Consider the following 25,180-nt stretch of genomic DNA (forward strand, 5'->3'; position numbering starts at 1 on the left):
AAAAAAAAAAAAAAAAAAAAAAAGAAATGTATTTTACCATTAGAATAACAAACTAAGAAATCCAGCATGTATATATTCACAACCTTTGCCACAAAGCTCAAAATTGAGTTTAGGTGGTCATTCTTACTTTAATTTATTGCCATCAAATGTCTTAATGTTGTCAAAGTGTGAATTCCTTGTTTTCAGTTTGCAAAAAAAAAAAATATATATATCATCATGGGATGTTGTGCAGAAAAATTTGAGGGGGAAAAGGGGAATTTATTACATATTGGAATACGGTTGTGACAAAACAAAATGTGGAAAAAGTGAAGCATGCCGAAGAGAAGGCTTTACCTGACAAACATCCGTCATCTGAAAACCTAAAAGATGCTGGAGGCAAACTTGGCTGATATGAATCTGAACTTGCGTATGACACCGAATCAATCAGTCATCAAAATCTGCTTTGCATCATCTTAGTCTTTCCCCTCCCTTCCTGTCGTTTGCCGTATCACGTGTTTCGCCTCGCTCCCTCTGGAACGAAAATGTACGCAAGCTTTGTACTGTGAGTGACATGCTGTCATCACTGTTTGGCTGAGTGAGAGGAGAAAGACTGAGTGCGAAATAATATAGCTTTGTTCAAGGCAAATGTTCATCGATTTTTATTTTTTTTTTAACAAATATTTAAAAAATGAAGAAACAAAAATGCAGAATGAGATCCAACGCAGTGTGTGTGCCTAAATGATTGACACTGGAGAATAACATTTTGGCACTGATGAGCCTGTGTTTCAGTTCTTTCCAGCATGATCTGTCAAAGGACAGCTGTTCCCAGTTCCCCTAAATAGTCTGGAAATTATTTGCTTTACTCTTTGCAAAAGCTTGCCATTTTCTTTTGTCATTATTGTATAGGCAAATTGAAGGAGACTGGCGAAAGGAAAGACAGCGGCAATACAGAGGTCAAGAAAACATACTTTTGTAGTTGACAAATGTTCGTTCCGTACATCCTTGCCTTCCACTATGTGTTCCCACCAAGTTCATAGAACAACAGTTTAATACAAAATACAGCGGAAAGCCTCAAAAGCAATTTACTGGAGAGTTCAATCAAACATTTCAGGGGGAAAAAACTATTGCTTCAAAAGTCAAACAAAGAAGTTGAAAATATCATCATGCATTCTTCAACTTATTGAGTGCGTTAAGCCCACTCCATCTGACATCACAGAAGGGTGAAAGTGGAAAGATGCACAAATTAACTGTTCCAAGCAGATGCTAATGAACATTTTGTTTGATTACTCAGTGGTTAAGTTCTTTTTACTAATATGTGGGTTAGCAATGTCAAAATAATTCTTAAAAACAATTATTCACGTTATTTCCTACTGAACAATTGGTTTTGAAAATAGAACATTAGAATAACTCAATGCAATGGATTATGTTCAACTTGTGCGTACAGTACATTAACTCATTAAACTTTTCAAAATATCTATTAAAACAAAAAATCTGTCAGCGCGGTGGAGTAGCGTTAGCATGTCTGCTTCACAGTTGTGAGGTTCTGAGTTAAAATCTCGACTTTAGCTCCTGTGTGGCGTTTGAATGCGTGTCGGGGATTTCTTGGGGTACTCTGTCTTCCTCTCTCACTCTAAAAAAACAAACAAACCAAAAAGCATGCATGTTCGTTTCATTGAAGACTCAAAATGGCCAATGAAAGACGTGAATATGTCAGCCAAAGTCACCCGTGGCCTTAACGAGGACACGCTGTGTGGAAAATGGATGAAAATCTGCTGTAAGAATCGGGGGTTGAGCACAAACCCTGATTGATTAAGATGTCCATACAATCATGGTGTCTTTTCGCTGGTGCTTCTCGGTTTTCTTGCTGCAGTGTTTTTCTTGTAACAGACTCATTACGTAAAGTATTGTACACACCCTTCTGTTTTCAACACATAGATGCTGACATATCCCCCCCAAAAATACAAATGTGGTACAGCTTTGGACCATGGGAAAAATGTTATACATCAGTGATGCATGTTTTTCGTCTCACATCCCCGTACTTTTTTTCAAATGATGTTTGGAAGCTTTTGCTGTGGCTTAACATAAATTTGTTTCCGAGTCGGAATCATTTACTCGTCATCGTCTCAGTCAACATTTGGACCCTGGAGCCTTTTTCTCGTGTCAGCGTTAAACCGCCACATCACGGGGAGGATTTATAAGGCCGATTGTGGGAGCGCAGAGCCGACTGTCATGGAGCCGTATACATGCGCACTGCGTTGGGCAGCGTTTGTTCTGTACTGACGCACATGTTACTACTGCATTAATAAAGACATGACTGCGAGTGGGACTTTCTTCAAAATCCAGAAAAACACACCACCAACACGGCGGCCTTCAGCAATAATTCAAATGCAAATCCAGCTGTCCGTTGTCATTCCGTAAGTCAACGGCCCCAAAATCAAATTCAGAATGTTCGTGCTTTTATACTGTGTGGCAAAAGATAAAGGTAGCTTTGAAGCCATGAACTTGGTCTTATTCCTCTCGCTTTCATAAATCAGGGAATACAACAGTCACCATTTAGCTGTGTTCTTTGTATTTTAACTTATTTTCATAACTTGAGGGAGGGTAGCGATTGCTCAGTGTGAAGGGGCAAGGACGGTAGATTTAACAATTACATCACATTAAAGTAGAGAAGTGAGGTGACCTTAAGACTTGACACCATTTTTCCAAGCCACTTCCCTCGGACTCCTTTATTAGCTGCGTCAATGTAGCATCTTCAAATTAAAATTCATACCTTCGATAGTAATCCATTCCGAAATGTGTCCGAGCAACACGGTGGCTAGTGGTTGGCACGTCTACCTCCCAGTTCCGCTTTTCTCCCGGAAGTCCAGATTCGTCCCACATTCCAAAAACATGCATGTTCGGTCAAATGACGACTCAAAATGTTCCAAAATCAGCTGGGATAGGCTCCAGCTCAGCCGTGGCCCCAATCAGCATAGATATACAGGACAGTACTGCAGATATTGTTCTCGCGTGAGTTTAAATGTGCTGAATATGAACATATTATTAAATACAACACTGTTTTGTTTTTGTTTTTTTCACACTGGTACATAGCATCGAGTTCTGTTGTTTCAACATCTCTAATCCAGAGGTTATTTCCCATTTTTAAAGATGTAGTTTGCATCCAAAGAGAAGGAATTAGTTGTAATGCAATATGTCAATCACGAAGGAATATGAGGGATGTTTGGTGTAGAAATGCAACCACATGTCTGGATGAAGTATGCTAGAAAAACAGAGTGACACCCAAAACTGCGAGGTGGAGGCATGAGAAAGAGTGAAGTTGTTTTCTTAACATCCATCTGACAACTACGCCCGCTTGACGTGCTTGCATCTTAACCCATCTGATATTTCATCGAGACTGTGACAATTTGGGCAAACGGCTCCAAATGGAATATAGCGCCTTAAACTGAGAGAGAATTTAGATTTATTGAAGGTATTATTACACTCCCATTCTGTGCATTCAATCAGAATACTTTTGAAACAAATTGCTGATGTTGAACAAGAGGGCCTTACTCACAATCTCTGTGGTAGTTCATTCTAAAGGTGTTGGGTGGGTTAAGGTTAGGGTTGTCGTACAGCCATGTATTCCAGTTAATGTTGTCGCACACCTCGCGACTATATTTGGTTTTCATGCTCCAGTGTTTTCTGAGCTTTCTAAACAGATCTGCGTTTGAATAACTGCTTAAAGACCCTGTAACGTGAGTTTCATGTGTGCCCCAAACTGAAATTGGACAAATAGGTGATGCATGGGAAGCAAATAAGAGTTGAGATTGGGATCGGGTTAAGGCAATAAAGTGATAGCTGAGGTTTAGAAACACAGTAGTTTGTGTAAACCTGAGGAGAGCCACTGGTCACGGTTGAAAAACAAAAACTTTTATCTTAAAACAAACTCTCCTCTCTATAAAATACTTCCTGGAAGAAGCGCTGGACATTGAACCAAAGTCAACAAACGTTCAGGCAGATGTAAACAGCCATCCTTCACAATTACCAGTGTTGTGGTTCAACACTGGTATTTTGAGTCATACATACTGTATTTCCATGTCAATCAAATGTGTGACTTTGCTAAATAAAAACAATTTAATACCATGACCTTTCCCTAACCTCAGCGCAGGTCTAGTTTCAGACACTTGAAAACAAAACAGCTACTTCCTGTTAGAAAACGACTACTCTGACCATTTTTCTTCTCGAGCAGGGGTGGGCAAAATTTGGAACTTAAGGGCTTCATTAGATTTTTTTAATATATATTTTTTTAAATGGAGAGATGGGCCAGATAAGGTTTTAAAAAATAACATTCTCATTTTTTAAATTGTCATTTTGCATTTAATTATAATTAACCAATGATTTGAAAATAAATGAAAATCATGGTCAATGTTTCACATTTCAAAAACTATCACTTCAGGAACGCCCCCCCACACCCCCAAAAAAAATAGCAAGCTTGTTGAACCATTAACATTGCCTTGTCAAATAGAGCTAGCCATTTTCAACACTTTAGATTTGTCAACAAAAAAAAAAAAAAACGCGATGTCACCCCAGACAATAGTATAGATTTGTGGGGGAAATGCATTTTAATTGACCAAATTCAGACACGGGTTTCCGCTTGATATCATACTGGTTTCCAGCAATACAAAATATTTCTTTTGTTTTGTTTTTATTTTATTTACAATAAATTAATTAGCCATTTTCTTAAAAGGTTGAATCAATTGTAAAATGTAGTTTCACCAATTTTTGGGAAGAAATTGCTCAATTAAATATAACAAATATTACATTGCTAGCACAGTTGCCGGTTAAAAGTCCAAAAATCTAAATTCCAATTTTGAATTTCAGAGCATCAAAGAAACAAGGAAACAAAAAAAAAACTCCCCACCAGACAAAAAAAAAAAAAAAAAACACGACAGGACTAAGGAAACATGACATCGGACGGAAAATGCACCAGCACAGACCAAAAGAAAGCAGGGCACTAAATACAAACAAATTGACGACGCAATGAGGAACCCCAAGAATAGACACAAGTGGCTGATTGGTAGACGTAAGGAACGGGGCTGACGAAAACAGGTGGAAATGAAAACCTAACGAGCAAGACAAGACATGAACATGGGTCACAAGAAAACAAGACATAAAATGAAACTAAATGAAATACAAGAAAGACTTGTAGCGTCTTGCTTGTGTGGCTGCAGAGCATAAGACATGGAGCTGATTGCAACAATTCCCAGACACGCCTATCTCAACTCTCTCCTGGGTCACCTAGTGGAAACAAAGGAAAAACACATGCAAGAGCCAACTGACAAAATCCAAAGACAACTCAGAGTGGATCATGACAGCTACTTTTCAGAAGACAGACTGCTGTTGTCAACTGGTTGTTAATACCAATGTCTATTCTCCAAAACATGCATGCATGTTCCCTTAGGGTAATAAGAAAGCTTAAGAGTTGGTGATTAAGAGCCAATGCATATTCTATTTGAAAAAAAGTCAAATAGAGCCTTGGTGTTACCAGCTTCAGAAATAAATCACATGTATGTACTGTCCAAAAGTACTGGAACTGTGACGCAAATTCCTTTATTTTTGCTGTAGACAGAAAACATTCGGGTTTGACACCAAAAGATGAATACGAGGAGATAGAGCAACATTTCAACTTTTTGTTCCCAAGATATTTACATCTGGATCTGATGCACAACGTCCAACAGCATTATTTCTTAAGAAACACCAATGTTTTCAGGTGACCCAAGTATTGGAACAGACCGGAGTGAATAGCACATACTTTAATTACATCAAGCCTTATTTTATTTGGGCATTATTCTTTTATATTTTCTTTCTTTCACTTCCAAATAAATGCTCTATAATAGAGTTTAAGTCAGAGCGTGACTTGGCCAGTCACAATCCTTCCCATTCTCAGCCCTGTTGAACAACTTTGTTGTTGTTGTTGTTTTCTCGTGTTTTGTGTCATTATCTAACGACATGATGAAAGCAGTTTGGTTTCATTTCTCTTTCAATTGGGAGATCAAATGTTTCTGTAGGCTTCTGATTTCCGTTTGCTGCTTGCGTCATGTGTTACATCAATGAATGAAGCCGTTCCAGAAGAAAGCCATGCAAGCCCAAGCCATGATATTACTTCAAGTGAGTTTGACAGACAATTTCCATGAAGTTTAGATATCATAGTCCTAGTTGGTGTTGAATTCATGTTTTTGCTCTAACCATATGTATTTAATTCACTAGCATCCAAGCAGTCGCGCAATTGCCCACCATGAGTAATACGCTTGAGGGGCCGATGGAACGGATATGTTGGTGGCTTTCTTAATGAAATGAAATTATGTTATGGATGCTGACTTGCCTTGATCATCGTAGCTCAACAACTCCTGTGGGTGATCTCTACTAGTTGGCCTCAGATGATGTCCGCTTTCAAATTCCTCACAGTGATTGTCTGTGTTTTCAAGAAATTCAAGCAAGGAATGACAACTTGGAAACGCTTCTGTCTCCCCAGATTTATTTTTGGTTAGCTAAGATTTCACAACACGTGTGAAATGGCTGCAAGACGTTTCCCGCAACCTTTGCTTCTCTCTGTGTTTTTCATGTTGACACCATTCTTGTGTCATGTTCAATCAGAACTGAAATCCTTGCCAACGCCAGCAACAAGGTAGACTAATCCTATCCTACCTCAAACTAACGTTCAACGTCCTGTTACCAAAGGTGCTGCCGATGTGATTTTCGTGTCACTGGTTGTCACACTAGCTCAGCGTCGTTTACTAATTCAACTTGGCCCTTAATATAATCACCTTCCACGTTTTGTTCCATTTTCTAAATGTTCTCATCAGCTCAAAGAAATCATCTGAAGGTGAGCCGGTCACGTCAAGGAATTAGCGTAAAGGAAATCACTGCAAAGACAACCATGCTTCGATTGATTTCTGGTGAGGATCATCCTTTGATGACAAATTATTCATCATCTTAGCCGTATCCGCAAAGATCGGACTAGCTGTCATCATCACATTTGATCACATGTCTCGCAGCCCTGCTTGCGAACACAAAACATTCATGTTTTATAGAAATGGGATTTAGAGAAGACAAGTTGAAGTTGCACTTGATTGGCTTGACGGAGTCCCAAATGTCTTTGCTTTTAAAAATAGGCGGTGCTGCGTTTTACGACGGTGACCGCTACAGTCACCCCTCAATCTCGGGGTGTGAATCACATACTTAATTAGAAAAAGCAACACGAACCACATGTCAACATTTAGCTTCACGAGGCTTGTAATGTACATGTATGCGGGTTGTACTCATCAAGTAGGAATGCAGAGAAAGTCCGTAAAATGATGAAGAAAGACTGCTGTGACACACACATGCAAACTTGCACATTCCAGATGTAGTCTTTTCTACCTCTTATAACTACAATTAGTTGTTATTTCAACTTTCAGCTTGTCCCATCAGGGTCATGATTAGTTTATTCTCCTTAATAGATGCCATTTTACTCTCAAAACAACTGTAATCCCAATGTTTCCTTGTGGCCAGACAATACGTTGCATCTGAAAGCGCCAATGTCTTCGGTTTAAGGGTTAAACAAGATGGCCTCATACTTGTATCGGTTTATAAGCATGATGGTGAACTTAGGAAGGCATGTTGTTGGCTTTGGTTGTTCTTCACAGGACGTCTCCCCAACCAGCCAGCTATTGTCAGCAACAATAAAAGCCAGGACCAAAAAAGAGCTGCTGAACCAAAATACACAGATTTTCATATCCATAAATTCCTCGGCGGAAACTATATCCTGAAGCCTTCGAAGTTTTGAACAAATATTAGTTGAGGCCAAAAGAAACTTGGGTCTTGCTCTATCAGTGATTTTAGAAGCATGAAGCCTGACTTTTTTCCTAGCTATTGTCTATGAAAGACATGAAATAAAGTTCAGCATTGAGCAAAAGAAACAAACAAGAAGTGATGAATGATTGACTGTATCAATGTTACAGGCCTGTATCTTTTCCACTCAAAAGTTAAATTAGGTCGTTCCATGACTGTAAACAAAAATTGACTTGGACATTTCCCAAACGATCTGCGTGTAGTTGCCGTATTATTATTTTTTGGTGCCTGCGAAAATAAATAACGCTAACAAATGCCAAGCATAGCAAAGGCTCTGAAACAATGGTTCAAATTGTTGTGTTTGGAGGTCATTATTTCCAAAGCCATTCCCAAAGGAAGCACTTGACTGTGATAAATGTTTTCTTTCTGATTAATACTCTCTTGATTTGGTCAAACTCTGTCTACCTCAGAGACTAGTCCACACGGATGTCCCTGGAAATACCACAAACGTAGAGTCAAAGTCATCTCATTGAAGAAAATTCTAGAATTAGTCTTCTTCCTGCACTTAGGGCCAAAAACATGTGGCACTAACCGCACTCTCTTCTCTAATTTCCCCTCTCTGCCCTCCCTGTGTCTTCTTCTGTAATTAGACCTCATTTCTTTTTCTTTTTTTAATTAACTCCCTTTTTATCTCTTTCCCTGTTTTCCTTCTTCTGTTCCACCAACTTCCCTAATCACGGCATGGTCCCATATTTAGAAACCAGAGTTTGTTCATGCGCGGGTTTGTGTCGGAGTTATCTTGCCGGTCTGTGAAACACACGTTGGCGTCGGACCGAGGCACGAAAAAGCTTTTTGATTCGATGACATTTCAGTGAGATATGAAAAGAAAAATAGAAGACCGAGTCTTCCTTGGGTCGGTGTCAATATCAGTGTAGGAGATGGCGAACACACAGCAAAAAAATATGGAACCAATTTCCATCAAACTATGTGGAGGGGTGTGGCTTGGGCCAAAGAAGAAGTAGAATTTTACAGCGCAGGCATTACTTTTCTTTTGTTTTTTTTTAATACTATCATTGTGAAAATCCAAGGACGCCTGCTGACATCTTCTTCCCCTTCGTCAACCTCTATCAAATCTAATGTGCCTTCAGGCCACCGTCGGGATCAGATTATCCACCGCAACTCACAACTCACATCCATCCATTTCCTATCTTGTCCCCATTGTCGGCTGTCGGTAGCAGGACAGCTTACAACAATGCTAACAAGTGCATATTCTTTTGCATACTGGGCTGTTGTTCCTGCTCTCTTTCTTTTTTTACACTGAGCACAGCCTATTACGGCTGTGACACTAGTTCGAAAGTTGGATAATTAATAACTGCTTGACTGTGTCACCCCTATTTTGAGCCAGTGCCAGTAACCGAATACAAAAGTTACTGTACTTGAGTAGATTTGTCAAGGATCTTTACTTCAGTATTTATTTTTCTGACGACTTTTTACTTTCAGTCCCTGCATTTGAAAACAGATTTGTGTACTTTTACTCTTTACATTCACGAAATAGGCTTCCGCGGATGACTAAACGCGATGTAAAAAAAAAAAACATAAATAGCGGGCGGTAACGTCAACAGGAGTTGAGATCTTGATTGATCGAGATCGAGACCTTATGAGGCAGAAAAAAAACGGGGACAACAGTGACTTGGAGAAACGTGAACCAGGGAGCATTAATGAGAACTACAACAGATTCGGAAAAGCAAGATATGCCCCTTATTTCAGAGAACTGTTTGATGCTGTTGTCTCCGAGGTTGATTCATGGCAATTGTATCCTAAGTTTCTGGCTAGTGCTAAGTGAGTTGTGTTTTTTTTCCCCGTTACGAGCACTATGTTTGAAATAAATGCCTTAAAAAGTAAACTATCCATCAGTATTGTAATTTATATGAAAGAAAAGTGGCAATTTCACATTTCTGAATCAACGCTATATACTAGTTAGACTATAGTATATGGAGGTCAACCATGATTACCAAATGTATGAAATACACAGAAGCTTGTAATGATGCTGTTTAAACTTCAAGTTAATTGCTGCAATTTGAGCTCAGAGGAATGCCAGACTCTGCTAAGTGTTGTTTGAAAGTATGACAAGGAGCTGATAGGCCCATGTAAACAAAATCCATGTGAGTGTTTTCTGACTTTGGCTTTATCTGCTCATTAGCGCTGCACTAACCTCATGGTCTTTTCTTATAATCTGTCAGCAGGCACACATTAGCACAGAGGAGGCGACACTCATACAATTCTCTATAAATTCCTTTCGTACACGATGGCAAGACACTCAAGTGGGTTATTCTTATTTTGTGCTGCAGCGGCATTCGCCTATGTTTCCTCATCTGCCGAAGTCTGCAGCCACTCCCTCATACCTGGAGCTAAAGGTAAACGCCACAACACATACAGTACATTGCTACGTGTGCTTTGTTTTTGTGGGACAAAAGAGTTCAACTGGAATATTTTTGTTCGGTAATTACAACGTCACTATAAAGGGGGATTCCGCGATGCAAATGCTTTTCCACTCCAGACTAACTGCTGGCTATTTAATATGTGAGGCTTGTCTCTTGTAATTTGGTTGGCTTGTTACTGTCAGTATGTGGTCAATTGAAAGACGGAATGGAAAATTCTAAGGAAACACCAAGAATAATTTTGGAGGGCTTTATAGCGTTGATGATAAAGGTACCCAGCATGTAATGTCCTGTCATTTAACAACGAGCCGACTGCTACCCCACAGCCTTTTGGGAGGGAATGCCTTTTGCATTTTACAACATCCAGTAGCTTATTCCCCTGCTGATTCAGACAGAGCCAATAAAACACACACCAGGCGAAGTTAAGCAGCATTTCCCCCCCCCCACACTTTTGTGCCAACAGGACACCAATGTAATGTGAGATGACGTGGACAGAGTGCGTGAGGAAGTTAAGACCTGTTTGTGTGTGTGGTACCACTGAGAAATTTAAATTGTTGTGTATTTTTTCGACTTCTGCCACTACACTGACGTGATCGTTTGGACAAGACACTACGATATAAATTCAATCTGAGACACAAGTGACTGCAGAATTCATCACATGAGAATGTCCTTGCCCACGTTTGTGTATTCTAACGGCGATCTGATGTGTGATTCAGGGTCTTGTGAAACACACTGCTCGCACACTTTTTCTTTTTCGGGCTTCATGTTACTTCGTACATTTACAGTACATAGACGCATCAAGAACCTTGTTGAGTATGGGATCACAAAATTCTAGGTTGACTTCACCAACATACCACATAGTAATGTCCAATACAAGAGCTGTATCCAAAGATTTGTCTTTGCAAGGATACAAATGCTGACTTGATTGGAATTCATTTTAGGAGCATCACTGATACTATACTATAAGTTATAAGAAGAATACCTCCACTCAGTATGATGTAGCACAGCTCGACGATGCAAACCGCAGAAGGTGGCGATTGTCGATCACAACACATAAAGTGTATCTTTGACAGTGGAACCTCCAAAGTTCATTGACCCAGAAGTGGTACATTTACACTTTTCTGGGAAAAAAATATCAATATAATTTCAAGACAAGACGTTCAAACCATCATCATTCGTGACATCATGCAGCACATCAGCAAATCTTGTGAGACGCAGTGCACATTCAAACGATGAAGTCAAGAAGGAGAAGGTTTAGCTTTTTCTTTAGCTTTTGGTGTTTTGTTTGTGTGTGATTGTGCGTGCGTGCGTGTGAGTGTGTGTGAATTGGAGCTCAAAATCATCTTTATTTGCCAAGTATGTCCAAAACACGCGCAAGGAATTTGTCTCCGGTAATTGGAGCCGCTCTAGTACGACAACAGACAGTCAATTGACAGAGAACACTTTGGAGACAAAAAAAAAAAAAAACAGTCACTGAGCAATAAAGGTTTGCTACTTACTGTGACACTGGAAAGGGTCTGCCTGTTTATGCACATACTAGTAGACGCTAACATACGTAATACGTAAATGTAAATAAATAAATAAAGTGAATAAGTAAATAAATTCCTCTCCACACTAAACTTGTTAATTTTAACAATATCTTCAAAACATGCCGTTCCATTTACTTTATTTTTGATTGACTATACAGTGGTTAAACCTGGAATTTATTAATTCACTTGACTGTATTTCCCATAGGAACTTGAAAGTAGAACAACCAGCATCACAGAACAAGTTGTGTTCAACTTCGGATTTTCCTCTATATGCCCTAAATTCTAAATCGGTGATGGTAAACTACACGACATCAATAGCCACACCGATTAACATCTATAACTAACACTGAGCCTGAACTAATTACATAGCATTGAATAATTTTACGACGTATAATTCTTTTCATTCATCTTTCGTTCCGCTTATCCTCACTGGAGCCCATCCCAGCTATCTCTGGGCGAGAGGCGGGGTACACCCCGGACTGGTCGCCAGCCAATTGCAGGGCACATATAAACAAACAACCATTCACACTCACATTCATACCAACGGGCAATTTAGAGTGGTCAATTAACCTACCCTGGATGTTTTTTTTGGGGGGGGGGGGATGTGGGAGGAAACCAGAGTACCCGGAGAAAACCCACACAGGCACGGGGAGAACATGCAAACTCCACCCAGGCCGGCCTGGGATTTGAACACCGGTCCCCAGAACTGTGAGGCAGATGTGCTGACCAATCGGTCACCATGCCAGTTCTTTTCAGTGTACAGAAAAAATATACAAAACTAACAAAACCAATAAGCCTTTTAGAAGTCAGTCTTCATATGCCGCCGTTCAAAGATGTTTGTTGCTATGCTGCCTTTGCCCAGCACCAAGGTTACAAAGTGTCCTTGGCAGCTACGTCAGACATCCCATGCAGCCAAAACCTCTCTTGTACACCTCATTATTCGTTTTTGACTCAAAAAACGATGTCATCATTAATAGTTCAATGGAACCTTTGCTTTTAAAATAAGAACTAGGCCTGGTCTGTTTTTATTTTATTTTATTTGTATTTTTTTTAAAGCACACAAAGTCAAAACGCATCCACAAGGGATTCAAATTATATTGAAACTTGCTCACCCTCACATCCCCCAATTTTGGATTTTGCATCAGTTATTAATGATGTGCCCAATTGATGACAACAGATATTGATATTGTGCACGTAATCCCTCGTTTATCGTGAAGGTTAGGTTCCAAACCCACCCCCGCAATAGATAAAATCCGTGAAGTAGCAACCACATATTTTTGGATTGTTTATACATATTTTGAAGCTGTATGAGCCTCCCCAGACTTTTATTAATCTTCCCCACACTAATATTAACCTCTACTATACTCTTTCTATATGCAGTACTCTCAAACACCTTTTAAAACACTTACCCATACAGTAATGCACAGTAGTACTGTACACTATGTATATTACATTATTCCTTGTAATATGTGTTTTAATGAATTTTTCTTTTCTTTTCTTTTCTTTTTTTTTCTATAGTTGTAGTATTTTAGGCGAGGAAGCGTTTATTTTAGTTAGTTAGCAAGTTAGTTAACAATTTATTTCGAAGATGTATCAAAAGGTGTTTATTTTATCACAAAAAAAGCATACACTCAAAAGCCTGTGATTTGGCGACTTGTGTGCGATAAGAATATAAAAAAAAAAAAAATGTTTTCAATAAAATCCGCAATGCACTAAATCCGCAATAAATTACCCGCGATTTCACGAGGGAAGACTGTACACTATGATACATAAACCCCGCCTTGCTTCTTTTACTACTCTTCCCATATATGCAGGAGACCAAGGTGAGATTGGAAACGAAGGGGATGAGGGCAGAATCGGGAAGAATGGACCACCAGGACATCCAGGTACCACAAACTTAATGATGTTTCTCATTCGAATGACTCATTTTAACATTAAGATCCATGCAACTATTGCTCTGTACATTACAACCTATTCTGTTTGATCTGAACCTTTATAGCAAACAGAAAATGACGGCCACAAATCCAAAATAATGTAGCTATTTTCCTATTCAACCTGAGTGCATTGCATGTGTAGAAATTTGTAAGGAATGGGACTTCACTTTTCTCGATGAAGTCGAACACACTTGCCTTTATGAGACAGCGAGGATTGCTTGCAACACGACAGGGGCATGTGAAATGGGTGGGTGTTAAACTCCACAACACTGCCCCAGCTTTGGGTAATTCCCTTACTCACAGTTGCCATCCCAACTCTGTTATGGCTCTGATACGACCTCAAAAGGTGCAAAAACTGCTAGGTCGACTTGCCATTTATACAGAACAGCGAAAAGGGGGGCAATGGTGGGGAAATCAGATCAAACCGAAGTCTTACATCAAGATTTTTTCAAATGTTAAGGCCTTAATTCACCTTAAAAATGACACTCAAGGTCTTAAAAATGCCAGAAACATAATAAATAACATTGCTATATTTTATATGCTAAAGAATTTGACAAATACGTTTGTATGTATAGTACACAATCACTGTGTATTTTATATAGTGTCTCAAAATTATCATCTTAAAATGTGAAATAAAGTTGAGGCCATATCGTCCAATCTTATGGGTCATATTTGCTGAGTGAGACATCTTGAGTACTACAAAGAAATAATCATGTGAAGGTTTGATTGACACTGTTGCATCACAGAGTTATTCAATTTACATTATTAATCATGTTTATCATTGTGGTAGTTACCTTACACCTGAGAGGTGCATAATTTTAGATAAACAATAGAACATAATATGAATAAGCATCCTTTAAATACAGCCTTTCTATGGGATCCTAATGGATTGGGCAAGTATACTGAATGTGGTCAGTGACAGCATAGAGAGATCCCAACACACACACACACACACACACACACACACACACTCAAAATGAGACTGTCAGGTTGTTTCTCTCCACAAATCTTCATTGAGTAATCGTGTAAATGTAAGCATTAAACGTAAACATTCTTCAATTTGGATTGACTTAGGTGCAGCCAGCCATTATGGTTTCTGTGCGCACACTTACTTACTGTAACACCATCACAGCCTCCAACATCTTAGCTGTAATATGTCAAGCGCTCAACAGATGACGCATAAATTCCCCTTTTTAATTTAGCAGATTTGACAGGAAAACGTGGCTTAATTTTGGAATGTTAAGAGGGACTAAAGGACAGCTAATTCCCTGGAAACAAAAACAATGTGTTGCTCTTGGTTTATTAATGTCAACAAACAGCGGTGGACCTTTCCCCCCCCCCCTACATTTACATTAAAGTAAGTCTAAATTGAGCTGCGAATTTGTTATTGTGGGAGTTAATTGCCTGTGATGTGGAAGCCAGCGGCGAAGCACATAAAAATGGGGCTCTGCACACGGGTTTGCTGTAACCCAGTTCATAACTGAACAAACAACCTAGAATCAAGGGGTTTTAATCACGGCTTGAAAAGTCCCCCTACCATCTGCGTGATTGTGTTTTACTAACTCTAGGTAGTTTGAAAGACGTCTTCATGATGAAAAATGAGGCCTTCCACCTCTTTATCCTCCGGCAGCTGCATGGGGAATCCAGACGTTAAGCCAGTTGGAGGGTTTGGCCATTATAAAAAGCAACAGCAGCGATAGGAACAAGTGTTATCTGAAAGATGGATGAACGGTTGAACTGGCTGGTGTAGGCACGGGGGAAAACAACATTCGGCAACTTTAAACGCGGGGAAAACAGAGCAACACATCCAATTTCTTCATACAGCGGAGAACAATTAGAATCTCTCTTTGCGCTTCAGTCAAAGCTTAATTGTAATGTGCAGCTACAAATATATTGTATTTTTTTTTTACACATATGTACATATATTGTACTCATACTATTTAATACTGACAAGAGTTTGTAATTTACTGGAGTGTATTTTCATTTGACCGCATACCTTTCAATAATGTGTCTTACAAATCATCAAGAAACACAAACTTGTAAACTTTATGAGCGTGTGTGTTTGTGTGTGTGCGTGTGTGTGTGTGCGTGTGTGTGTGCCACTTCTCTCCCATGGCAACAGCCCTCTCCAATGTGTCACTTTCTATTTCAAATATCATTCATTTCCAGTGGAATAGTTTCCTGAGGAAATAATCGCAGCAGACGGCCAGGCTTTGGCTGTACTTTACACACGCACACATTTTAAACTCTTTAGTATGAATTAATCCAAATCCGTGCATTTAGTTTAGAAGAAAAATATAGAATCATCCTTTGCAGAAGATAATCAAGTTTTTCAAATAGTTTTTTGTGTATATTGAAATGTATAATGACACACTCCTTTACATAACTAAGAGCCATTTTCTACAGTCTAATTAAACCTAACCAAGCTATTTAAAAAAAAAAAAAGAATAAAGAATGACATTCCACCAAAGTACAAATATTAAATTAGCAGGGATCTCATTTGTTGCGTGTCCCACGTCTGAGATGCACAAAAATGATCAGGGACGAACGAATAAAGCATGGTGACCGGCCACAGACGCACAGCATTGCATACCTACGCATGCGTGTGTGTGTGTTGCCTGAGTGCTTTAACGAATCATTATCCACTAAAAGTACGAGTCATGTCTTGGTGCTAGCCAATCAGAGCAAGCAAAAAAAAAAAAAAAAAAAGATAGCTAAAGGGTGCCAGCATGTGATTGGCTCTTCCTTGGTCTGTGCCCCACCCGGACGGAAATGTTTCGTGAAATTGTATTCTTATTTTGAGTTCTTAATTATGCTTAGAGATGCAATCCAAATTTAAAGCACACACAAAAAAACACAACGATGAGAGGCTCTTTAAAGTATGGCGAGAAATAAGGGCTTATTCATTGAAGTGTGGTGATATTCGACATATTTGCAGGAACATATAAAAAGAAACACATTATGTTCTGTTCCACCTTTATTTGTGATAAAGTTGTTAAAAGATGACCGAAATACGTCCACTCTTGTTCGCTCTTTCTTTTTATGCATTTCCAGGGGCATCGGGAGAGGCGGGGATGAAGGGCGACAATGGTCACATGGGAAAGACGGGACCCAGTGGAGACCAAGGTACGACTTGGCAAAGTCCTCGGCATCCTGCACACTAACGCAGTATTTGTCTGTTGCGTAATAGCAATGACCAATTTTAATTCCCGGTAATTAATCATTTCAGGCATAGTAACTGCTTCACGGTATCTGCAGCAGTTTTATATATGCAATTGAAAATGCATTTTATATTTACTGGCTACCACATTAAGTACACTTGCGCAATTATTTACTCGAGAGCTGTGATCCCCCTGCAGTTGGAACACACCCTCCGGTGCCCCTTCTTAAAAAGGGTGACCACCACCCCAGTCTGCCAATCCAGAGGCACTGTCCATGCGATGTTGCACAGGCGTGTCAACCAGGACAGCCCCACAACATCCAGAGCCTTTAGGAACTCCGGGCGAATCTCAGTACCCATCAGCTACCTCAGGAATCCCACAGGCCAAAAAGGCCCGATAGGACTCCTTCTCCAGCTTGACTGCATCCCTCACATTTGGTGTCCACCAACAGGTTCGGGGATTACCTTACGTGCACAGCTCCTCGGCAATAGAGGCGCGGGACATGGTCCGCTCGGACTCAATGTCCCCCGCCACCCCCGAGACGTGGGTGAAATTCTGCCGGAGGTGGGAGTTGAAACTCCTTCTGACAAGGGATTCTGCCAGACGTTCCCAGCAGACCCTCACAATACGTTTGGGCCTGCCAGGTCGGACCGGCATCTTCCCACACCATCGGCGCCAACTCACCACCAGGTGGTGATCGATTGACAGCTCCGCCCCTCTCTTCACTCGAGTGTCCAAGACATGCGGCCGCAAGTCCGATGACACGACCACAAAGTCGATCATCGGACTGCGACCTTGGGTGTCCTGGTGCCAAGTGCACGTGTGGACACCCTTATGCTTGAACATGGTGTTCGTTATGGACATTCCGTGATGAGCACAGAGGTCCAATAACAGAACACCGCTCAGGTTTTGATCGGGCGGGGCCGTTCCTCCCAATCACACCCTTCCATTGGAGCATTGAAGTCCCCCAGCAGAACGATGGAGTCCCCAGCGGGCGCGCTCTCCAGCACCCCTTCCAAGAACAGGGCGGGTACTCTGAACTGCTGTTTGGTGCATAGGCACAAACAACAGTCAGGATCTGTCCCCCCACCCGAAGGCGGAGGGAGGCTACCCTCTTGTCTACCGGGGTGAACCCCAACGTACAGGCGCCAAGTCGGTGGGCAATAAGTATACCCACACCTGCTCGGCGCCTCTCACCGTGGGCAACTCCAGAGTGGAAGAGAGTCCAACCCCTCTCGAGAGGAGTGGTACCAGAGCCTAAGCTGTGCGTGGAGGCGAGCCCAACTATATCTAGTTGGAACTTCTCGACCTCACACACCAGCTCGGGCTCCTCCCCTGCCAGAGAGGTGACATTCCACATACCTATAGCCAGCTTCTGTAGCCGGGGATCGGATCGGCAAGGTCCACTGCCATCGCCCAGCTCACACTGCACCCTACCCCTATGGCCCCTCCCACAGGTGGTGACCCCATGGGAAGGGGGACCCACGTTTGAACAATTAAATGGTCTTCCATTAGATGCCAGAATGTACATTTAAGCTGTTGACAGCAGGACAGACAGAATAACAGCTTTGTGTTCAACTAAACATGCCCAGATTTCACACTGGGTAAATCCATTTGTGAGTAATTGAGATGGGATAATCACTGATTAAGTATTTACAATATTTCCCTTTGGTTTTTTTTGTTTGTTTGTTTATTGTCTGGTGTTGTGCTGTGAGATTTTTCTAACGTAAAATAGGTGCCTTGTCTCAACTATTAGTAATGTCACAGTTGTCAAACTCAAGGCCCGGGGGCCAGATCCGGCCAGCCACATCATTTTATGAAAGCAAATAATTTGACTCAACTTCCATGATTCTTGCTCAAATCTGTACCAAAATTTCAAATCGTCATATGTAATAAATACTAACTAAGATATTGCAATTTTTTTTTTTGTTACCAAACACCTTTTTACATTAACTTGTACAATAGTTGAACAAACTATTATGCTTGACTTCTGATTTCAAAACTAGTTATCTATTAATTTGTTGTGTAAATGTAACACTATGAAGAAGCGATGACACACTTATATGGCTTCACAGTCACAACGGCCCTATGAGTGAAATCGTAACTACAATGTGGCTCACGACAAAAATGAGTTTGACACCCCTGGTGTGGTGTATTGATACCAAACACAATTATCCTCTATTACGTTACAGTTGACCAGAACTGCGGGAGGTCAATTTTCCGAAATATGTCCAATTTAATACAACAATATGTTCATTATATTGGTGTTGTAGTTTTCAGTGGGGCAGCACAACGGTTTAGAGGTTAGCTGGTCTGCCTCACGGTTCAGAGGTTGAGGGTTTGCGTGTACTCACCCATGCTTGGAAGGACTTTCTCCCGCTTCCTCCCACCTTCCCAAAGCATGCATGTTAGGTTCATTGAAGACTCTAGATTGTCCAAATATTATGAATGTGAGTGTGAATGGTTGTTTGTCTTTATGTGCACTGTGATTGGTTGCCGACTCGTCCAAGGTGTACTCTGTCACTCGCTCAATGTCAGCCGGGATAGACTGCAGGTCACCCGTGACTCTGAACAGGATAAGCCGTAAAGAAGATGGATGGATGGATAGTTTTGATTAGTGTAGAACTGTACTGCATTGTGTTCTAAAAAAACATGCAGTTGTACCTAATGTTATGGCCACTGAGTGGAGTTTTCTAAGCTACTTCACAGCACAACAGAAAAATAAACAATACACAAGTGTTTTGAATCTTGTTACGCTTTCCCCCATTTCTGAGGTTATCACGTAGAGGAATAAATGATGTCATATAGTTGTGTTTCCTCCGTGTGTGGTAGATATTTATTTTTAACGACTGCTACTGTTGCCCTACGTTTGTGAGCAATCACTTTTCTCCGTAAGCATTAGCTTTAATAATCTTACAGGAAAAGTGGCTTTGTAACATGCAAACAGTTAGGTCACAGCTCAATAAACACTTGGAACAAAAAAAAACGAATTTTCACAAGCAGTGTTGTTGACTTTCAGGGGAAACATTGACCCAGAACTAAGATTTTCCTTGTGCCACAGTTAAATCTCAAACACAGTCACAGTCTCAAACAGGTAAATATCTGGATGAGGCAATGTTTTCTTCAATTAAACCACAACAAAACTGAGACAATTATTTTTGGCAATAAAGAAAAGAGGATTGCTGTTACTAAATACCTGGAGTCACCGTCTTTAAAAACCAAAGACCAAGTCCGAAACCTTGGTGTTCTGATAGATGCCTTCTACCATTTGAAGAACATATCCATAGTGAAGGCTTGCATGTGTCAAGCAGACCAGGAAAAGCTCATCCATCCTTTTATCTCAAGTCGACTTGACTATTATAATGGTCTTCTGAGTGGACTCCCTAAAAAGAGCATTAAACAGCTGCAGCTCATTCAGACTGCTGCGGCAGAGGTTCTGACCAAAACAAGGAGTTCAGAGCAGATTACTCCAATTCTAAAGTCTTTACACTGGCTTCCAGTCAGCTTTAGAATATATTTTAAAGTTCTGCTACTGTTCTATAAATCCCTAAACGGTTTAGGTCCTGAATACATGAATGAAATGCTAAAAGCATATAAACCCAGTAGGGCTCTGAGATCCACAGACTCAGGTCAAATAGTGGAGCACAGAGTCCAAAGCAAACATGGTGAAGCAGCATTTAGCTATTATGCTGCACACAAATGCAATAAATTGCCAACAGGAGTGACGTCAGCCCCAAGTGTGCATGTTTTTAAGTGCAGGTTAAAAACTCTTCTTTTTTCCCATGCTTTCTAGAGCATTTCCACTTTTAAATGATATTTCTTGCACTTTACGCTGTTTTAATTGTATTTTTATTTAATTGTATTTTTTTATCTGTTTTAAATGTTTATAAGTTGTTTTTTTCCCTTTGTTTTTAAACGCTTGTAATCATGTAAAGCACATTGAGTTACCTTGTGTATGAAATGCGCTACATAAATAAGTTTGCTTTGCTTTGCTTTATAGCGTGACAACAACACTGTTCTTCGGTCAACATATAGCACTTTTTCATTCTGGCAATATCTATAAAATGGCACAAGGTGTAATAATAATAATAAATGCGGTCTCCCAGTGTCACGAGCTTTGTCACCCTGGTTGGGAATTACTGATTTACAGTACGTCTCCTTTAAATCACTTAGTACCTTGAGTCAAAATTGTTTTGCTTGGACTAAACATAAGATCATAGAGTATTCAGTTAGTACTGTTGACTTCACTAATAGTGAAATCCTAAAATTCTATACATTTGTGTGATATCACCATCTATTGGTGATATTGTACAAGTACAACAAAATATCTCTGCTCAATCCAGTTTGTGATGGATGGATTTGTAAAGCGAGTGAAATTATCTATTTGTCGTCATACTGTAGTTCAGGGCTCATATAATTGTCCAAAGCAATTTTTATGACAGCAACTGAGTGTGTAATGATTTTTTTTAAATTTTATTATATATAAAGATTACTGTCTTCTTCTTTTCCTTTCGGCTTGTCCCTTTAGGGGTCCTTTTCCATGTAAGCCTATCTCCTGCATCCTCCTCTCGAACACCAACTGCCCTCATGTCTTCCCTCACGACATCCATCAACTTTCTCGTGGGTCTTCCTCTAGCTCTCTTGCCTGGCAGCTCCATCCTCATCATCCTTCTACCAATATACTCACTATTTCTCCTCTGGACGTGTCCAAACCATCGAAGTCTGCTCTCTCTAACTTTGTCTCCAAAACATTGCACCTCGGCTGTCCCTCTGATGAGCTCATTTCTAATTTTATCCAACCTGGTCACTCCGAGAGCGAACCTCAACATCTTTATTTCCACCACCTCCAGCTCTGCTTCCTGTTGTCTCTTCTGTGCCACTGTCTCTAATCCGTACATCATGGCTGGCCTCACCACTGTTTTATAAACTTTGCCCTTCATCCTAGCAGAGACTCTTCTGTCACATAACACACCTGACACATAAGACACCTTCCTCCACCCGTTCCAACCTGGTTGGACCTGTTTCTTCACTTCCTGACCACACTTACCATTGCTCTGGACGGTTGACCCCAAGTATTTAAAGTCCTTCACCCTTGCTATCTCTTCTCCCTGTAGCCTCACTCTTCCCCCACCACCCCTCTAATTCATGCACATATATTCTGTCTTACCTCTGCTTTCCAGTGCATGCCTCCATCTTTCTAACTGTTGCTCCACCTGCTCCCTGCTTTTACTGCAGATCACAATGTCATCTGCAAACATCATGGTCTCCGGGGATTCCAGTCTAACCTCATCTGTCAGCCTATCCATCACCACTGCAAACAGGAAGGGGCTCAGGGCTGATCCCTGATGCAGTCCCACCTCCACCTTAAATTCGTCTGTCACACCTACAGCACACCTCACCACCGTTCTGCTGCCCTCGTGCATGTACTGTAGAACGTCTAGCTCCTTCCAGAATTTCTCTTTCACCTCTAGGTCACATCCTACCTGTGGGGCATAGCCACTAATCACATTATACATATCACCCTCAATTTCAAGTTTCAGCCTCATCACTCGATCTGATACTCTTTTCACCTTCAAGACATTCTTAGCCAACTCTTTTAAAATAACCCCGACTCCATTTCTCTTCCCATCTACACCATGGTAAAATCATTTAAACCCTGCCCCTAAACTTCTAGCCTTACTGCCTTTCCACCTGGTCTTCTGGACACACAATATATCAACCTTTCTTCTAATCATCATGTCAACCAACTCCCGAGATTTTCCTGTCATAGTCCCAACATTCAAAGTCCCCACATTCAGTTCTAGGCTCTGTGCTTTCCACCTCTTCTTCGACTTCAACCCACAGCAGCTGAATTTCCACCGCCGCCCTGCAGGTTGACGGCGCCGGTGGCGGACGTTGTTAACCCGGCCCACGACCGATCCAGTATGGAATTCTTTGGATGAACGCTCATATTTGTTTGGCAAGGTTTTAAGCCGGATGACCTTCCTGTCGCAACCCTCTGCATTTATCCGGGCTTGGGACCGGCCTACAGTTTGCACTGGCTTGTGCCCCCCATAGGGCTGCATTATATATCGAGATTACTGTAATGACCAGAAAAGATTCACAGATTTAAAAAAACAAAAACTATGCTAGTTAAATTGCAAGTGTTCATCAAAGTAATCGAATAATAGGTTTGACTCTGTATAGAAAGGACCTTTTGGGGAATTCTGGAATGGCCTGTTGCAATGAGATATATTACGTTTATGTCATATATTCCTCTGTAGGGGACAAAGGGGCTACAGGCTTGGATGGACCCTCTGGATTGAAGGGAAAAGCAGGTAGGGCTCTGCATGGGAGCAAGTTATAGGCTTTTTTTTCCTCGTGCAGTTGTGTTGAAATTACACTGTCACCAAACATGAGTGGTAGTTTCGTAGCAAAAGCTTGAGCAGCGATGCTACAATTAGCACTCTTCGTGGCCAAACTCAGGCTTACGGCAGTCTAAGAGGAGATGATTCTGCTCAAAGATCTTGTATCCAATCAACTAGGCACTACATGTGACTGTGGAAAATACAGGAGGGTGGTGGGACAGATGGACGTCAATGTGGGAAAGCTGCGGAACGGCGTCAAGTTTGTCAAGAACAGTGAGTGTGTCCAAGCGTTTGTATTTCAACATTTAAGTGAGCCGCTTATCACTCGAGAAAAGGCTCAATACTGTTTCCTGACATGATAGATAAATGTACTTTAAAAAGTGAATCTCTCCGCTCTCGTCCAGTCATGTTGGGCCTGACAGAAAGTGAGGAGCGCTACTACCTGCTAGTGAAGGAGGCCAAAAGTTACAAGGAGGCCTCAATGAACTGCAAGCTGAGAGGCGGCACCTTGGCCGTGCCGAACACCGTCGACAGCAACCGCCTCATGGCGGATTATGTCAGTCAGTCTGGACTCACCAGGGTTTACGTCGGGCTCCTGCCGAACAACACGGACACGCTCTCAGTATGTACACGCTTACACTACAGTAGGATAAGTCACAATTTTTCAACCGAAAAGCTCATCAACCATCAACGCTTGTTTCGGTTTAAATAAATCCAGTCTCATCAAGTGCTCAAAATACTCATTATATGCCCAAAATAGTACAGAAAAATACCAATATCCTGTGCAAATATGGCCCCCTAGGGGTTGTGCTGTAAGCAGTACATTAATGATGTCAGCACAATAATTATTATATATTTTTTATTATTTATTTATTGATTACATGCTGACAAATCATATTATTATGATTACATTTTTTACGTATTTCTTTTGAAATCATACTCAATGGCTTCACACTTGAACAAAAGAAAATATTGGAGATGGGTGAGTTCACCGATATGAAAAGAAGACGAGATATGCCTGCGTTCTGTGAGTAAAGTGCCTAAGTGGCGGCCATGTTGGCAGGGGCTACGTCCCCTTCAAAGGCAATGTATGGACACTGAAATTAAGTCGTAACCTGGTCATTTCTCAACCAATTTTATTGAGGTTTACTTTTTTTCTCAATGCCAAAGCGTGTGCTATCAATACAGGAAAAAAGAAACCAAAATATGTTGACCTGTAAAAGGTAATTCCCAGTTCCCTTGTCCTAATTTTACGCCGTTGTGCGCAGCTGTATGCAGCACAGTGTGCCGGACGGGCATCATTGTTCTTTCGGTTTTCCGGCTCAGTATTAACAATTAATCCCATGCAGGACTTTTTAAAGGTTAAAGAATGAAAGTGAACCCTTGAAACCTGGTTAATTAATATCATGCATGTACTGTAGGTGTTGGCGTTGCCTGTGTGGGAAGACGCTCATCAATGGATTTTTCCTATATATTCTTCAGCACAATGGAAGAAACAGTTCCCGGGATGCAGATTCCAGCCCACTTCCCGACTTTGTTGCATGGAGTCAAGACGAGGAGCTCACTTCACCCAGCCACAACGCGAGTTGTGTGGAGCTGCTCAGCACAGGGACATGGAATCATGTGGAGTGTGACACTGCCATGTTTTTCATCTGTGAGTTTCCAAAAGGCAGGATAACAGGATGACGAGGAGGAGGGGCTGTCTACTCAGCATCTTGAATTATTGAACAGACTTCCATGCAAGTACAGTTCAATAAATGATGTACTTATTAGACAAGTGTCCATTTGAAGTGTCATTTCGGAAAATGTTGGATTTAATGTAGTTTTACGCTGCAAGTTGGTGCACAAACAAATGTATTCTCTTCTGAGCGGTCTGAGTTTAAATGGATGACCTCTGTCGCACTAGAAAAGTTCATGTGCCTCACACTGTGTGGTACGTTATTAGGAACCCCACTTGTGTTCTATGCATGCTCCTGCATGGCG

General features: G+C 40.9%; 1 protein-coding gene across 2 annotated transcripts; it reads left to right on the plus strand.

The window, feature by feature from the left end:
- The first annotated feature begins 9,983 nt into the window (after positions 1–9,983).
- Positions 9,984–24,974, plus strand: colec10 (collectin sub-family member 10 (C-type lectin)). Of its 2 annotated transcripts, none has more exons than XM_061777143.1 (7): positions 9,984–10,202; positions 13,570–13,641; positions 16,744–16,815; positions 23,114–23,167; positions 23,375–23,470; positions 23,602–23,819; positions 24,619–24,974. In XM_061777143.1, the coding sequence occupies exons 1-7, from the start codon at positions 10,094–10,096 to the stop codon at positions 24,829–24,831; spliced, it is 834 nt and encodes a 277-aa protein (XP_061633127.1). In that variant the 5' UTR covers positions 9,984–10,093; the 3' UTR covers positions 24,832–24,974. The 2 variants fall into 2 exon arrangements, with proteins under 2 accessions (XP_061633127.1, XP_061633128.1); XM_061777144.1 differs by having other exon boundaries at positions 24,680–24,974.
- The last annotated feature ends 206 nt before the right edge of the window (positions 24,975–25,180 follow it).

This window comes from Phyllopteryx taeniolatus, chromosome 6 (assembly GCF_024500385.1).
Source record: "Phyllopteryx taeniolatus isolate TA_2022b chromosome 6, UOR_Ptae_1.2, whole genome shotgun sequence".
Taxonomy (NCBI): Eukaryota; Metazoa; Chordata; class Actinopteri; order Syngnathiformes; family Syngnathidae; genus Phyllopteryx; species Phyllopteryx taeniolatus.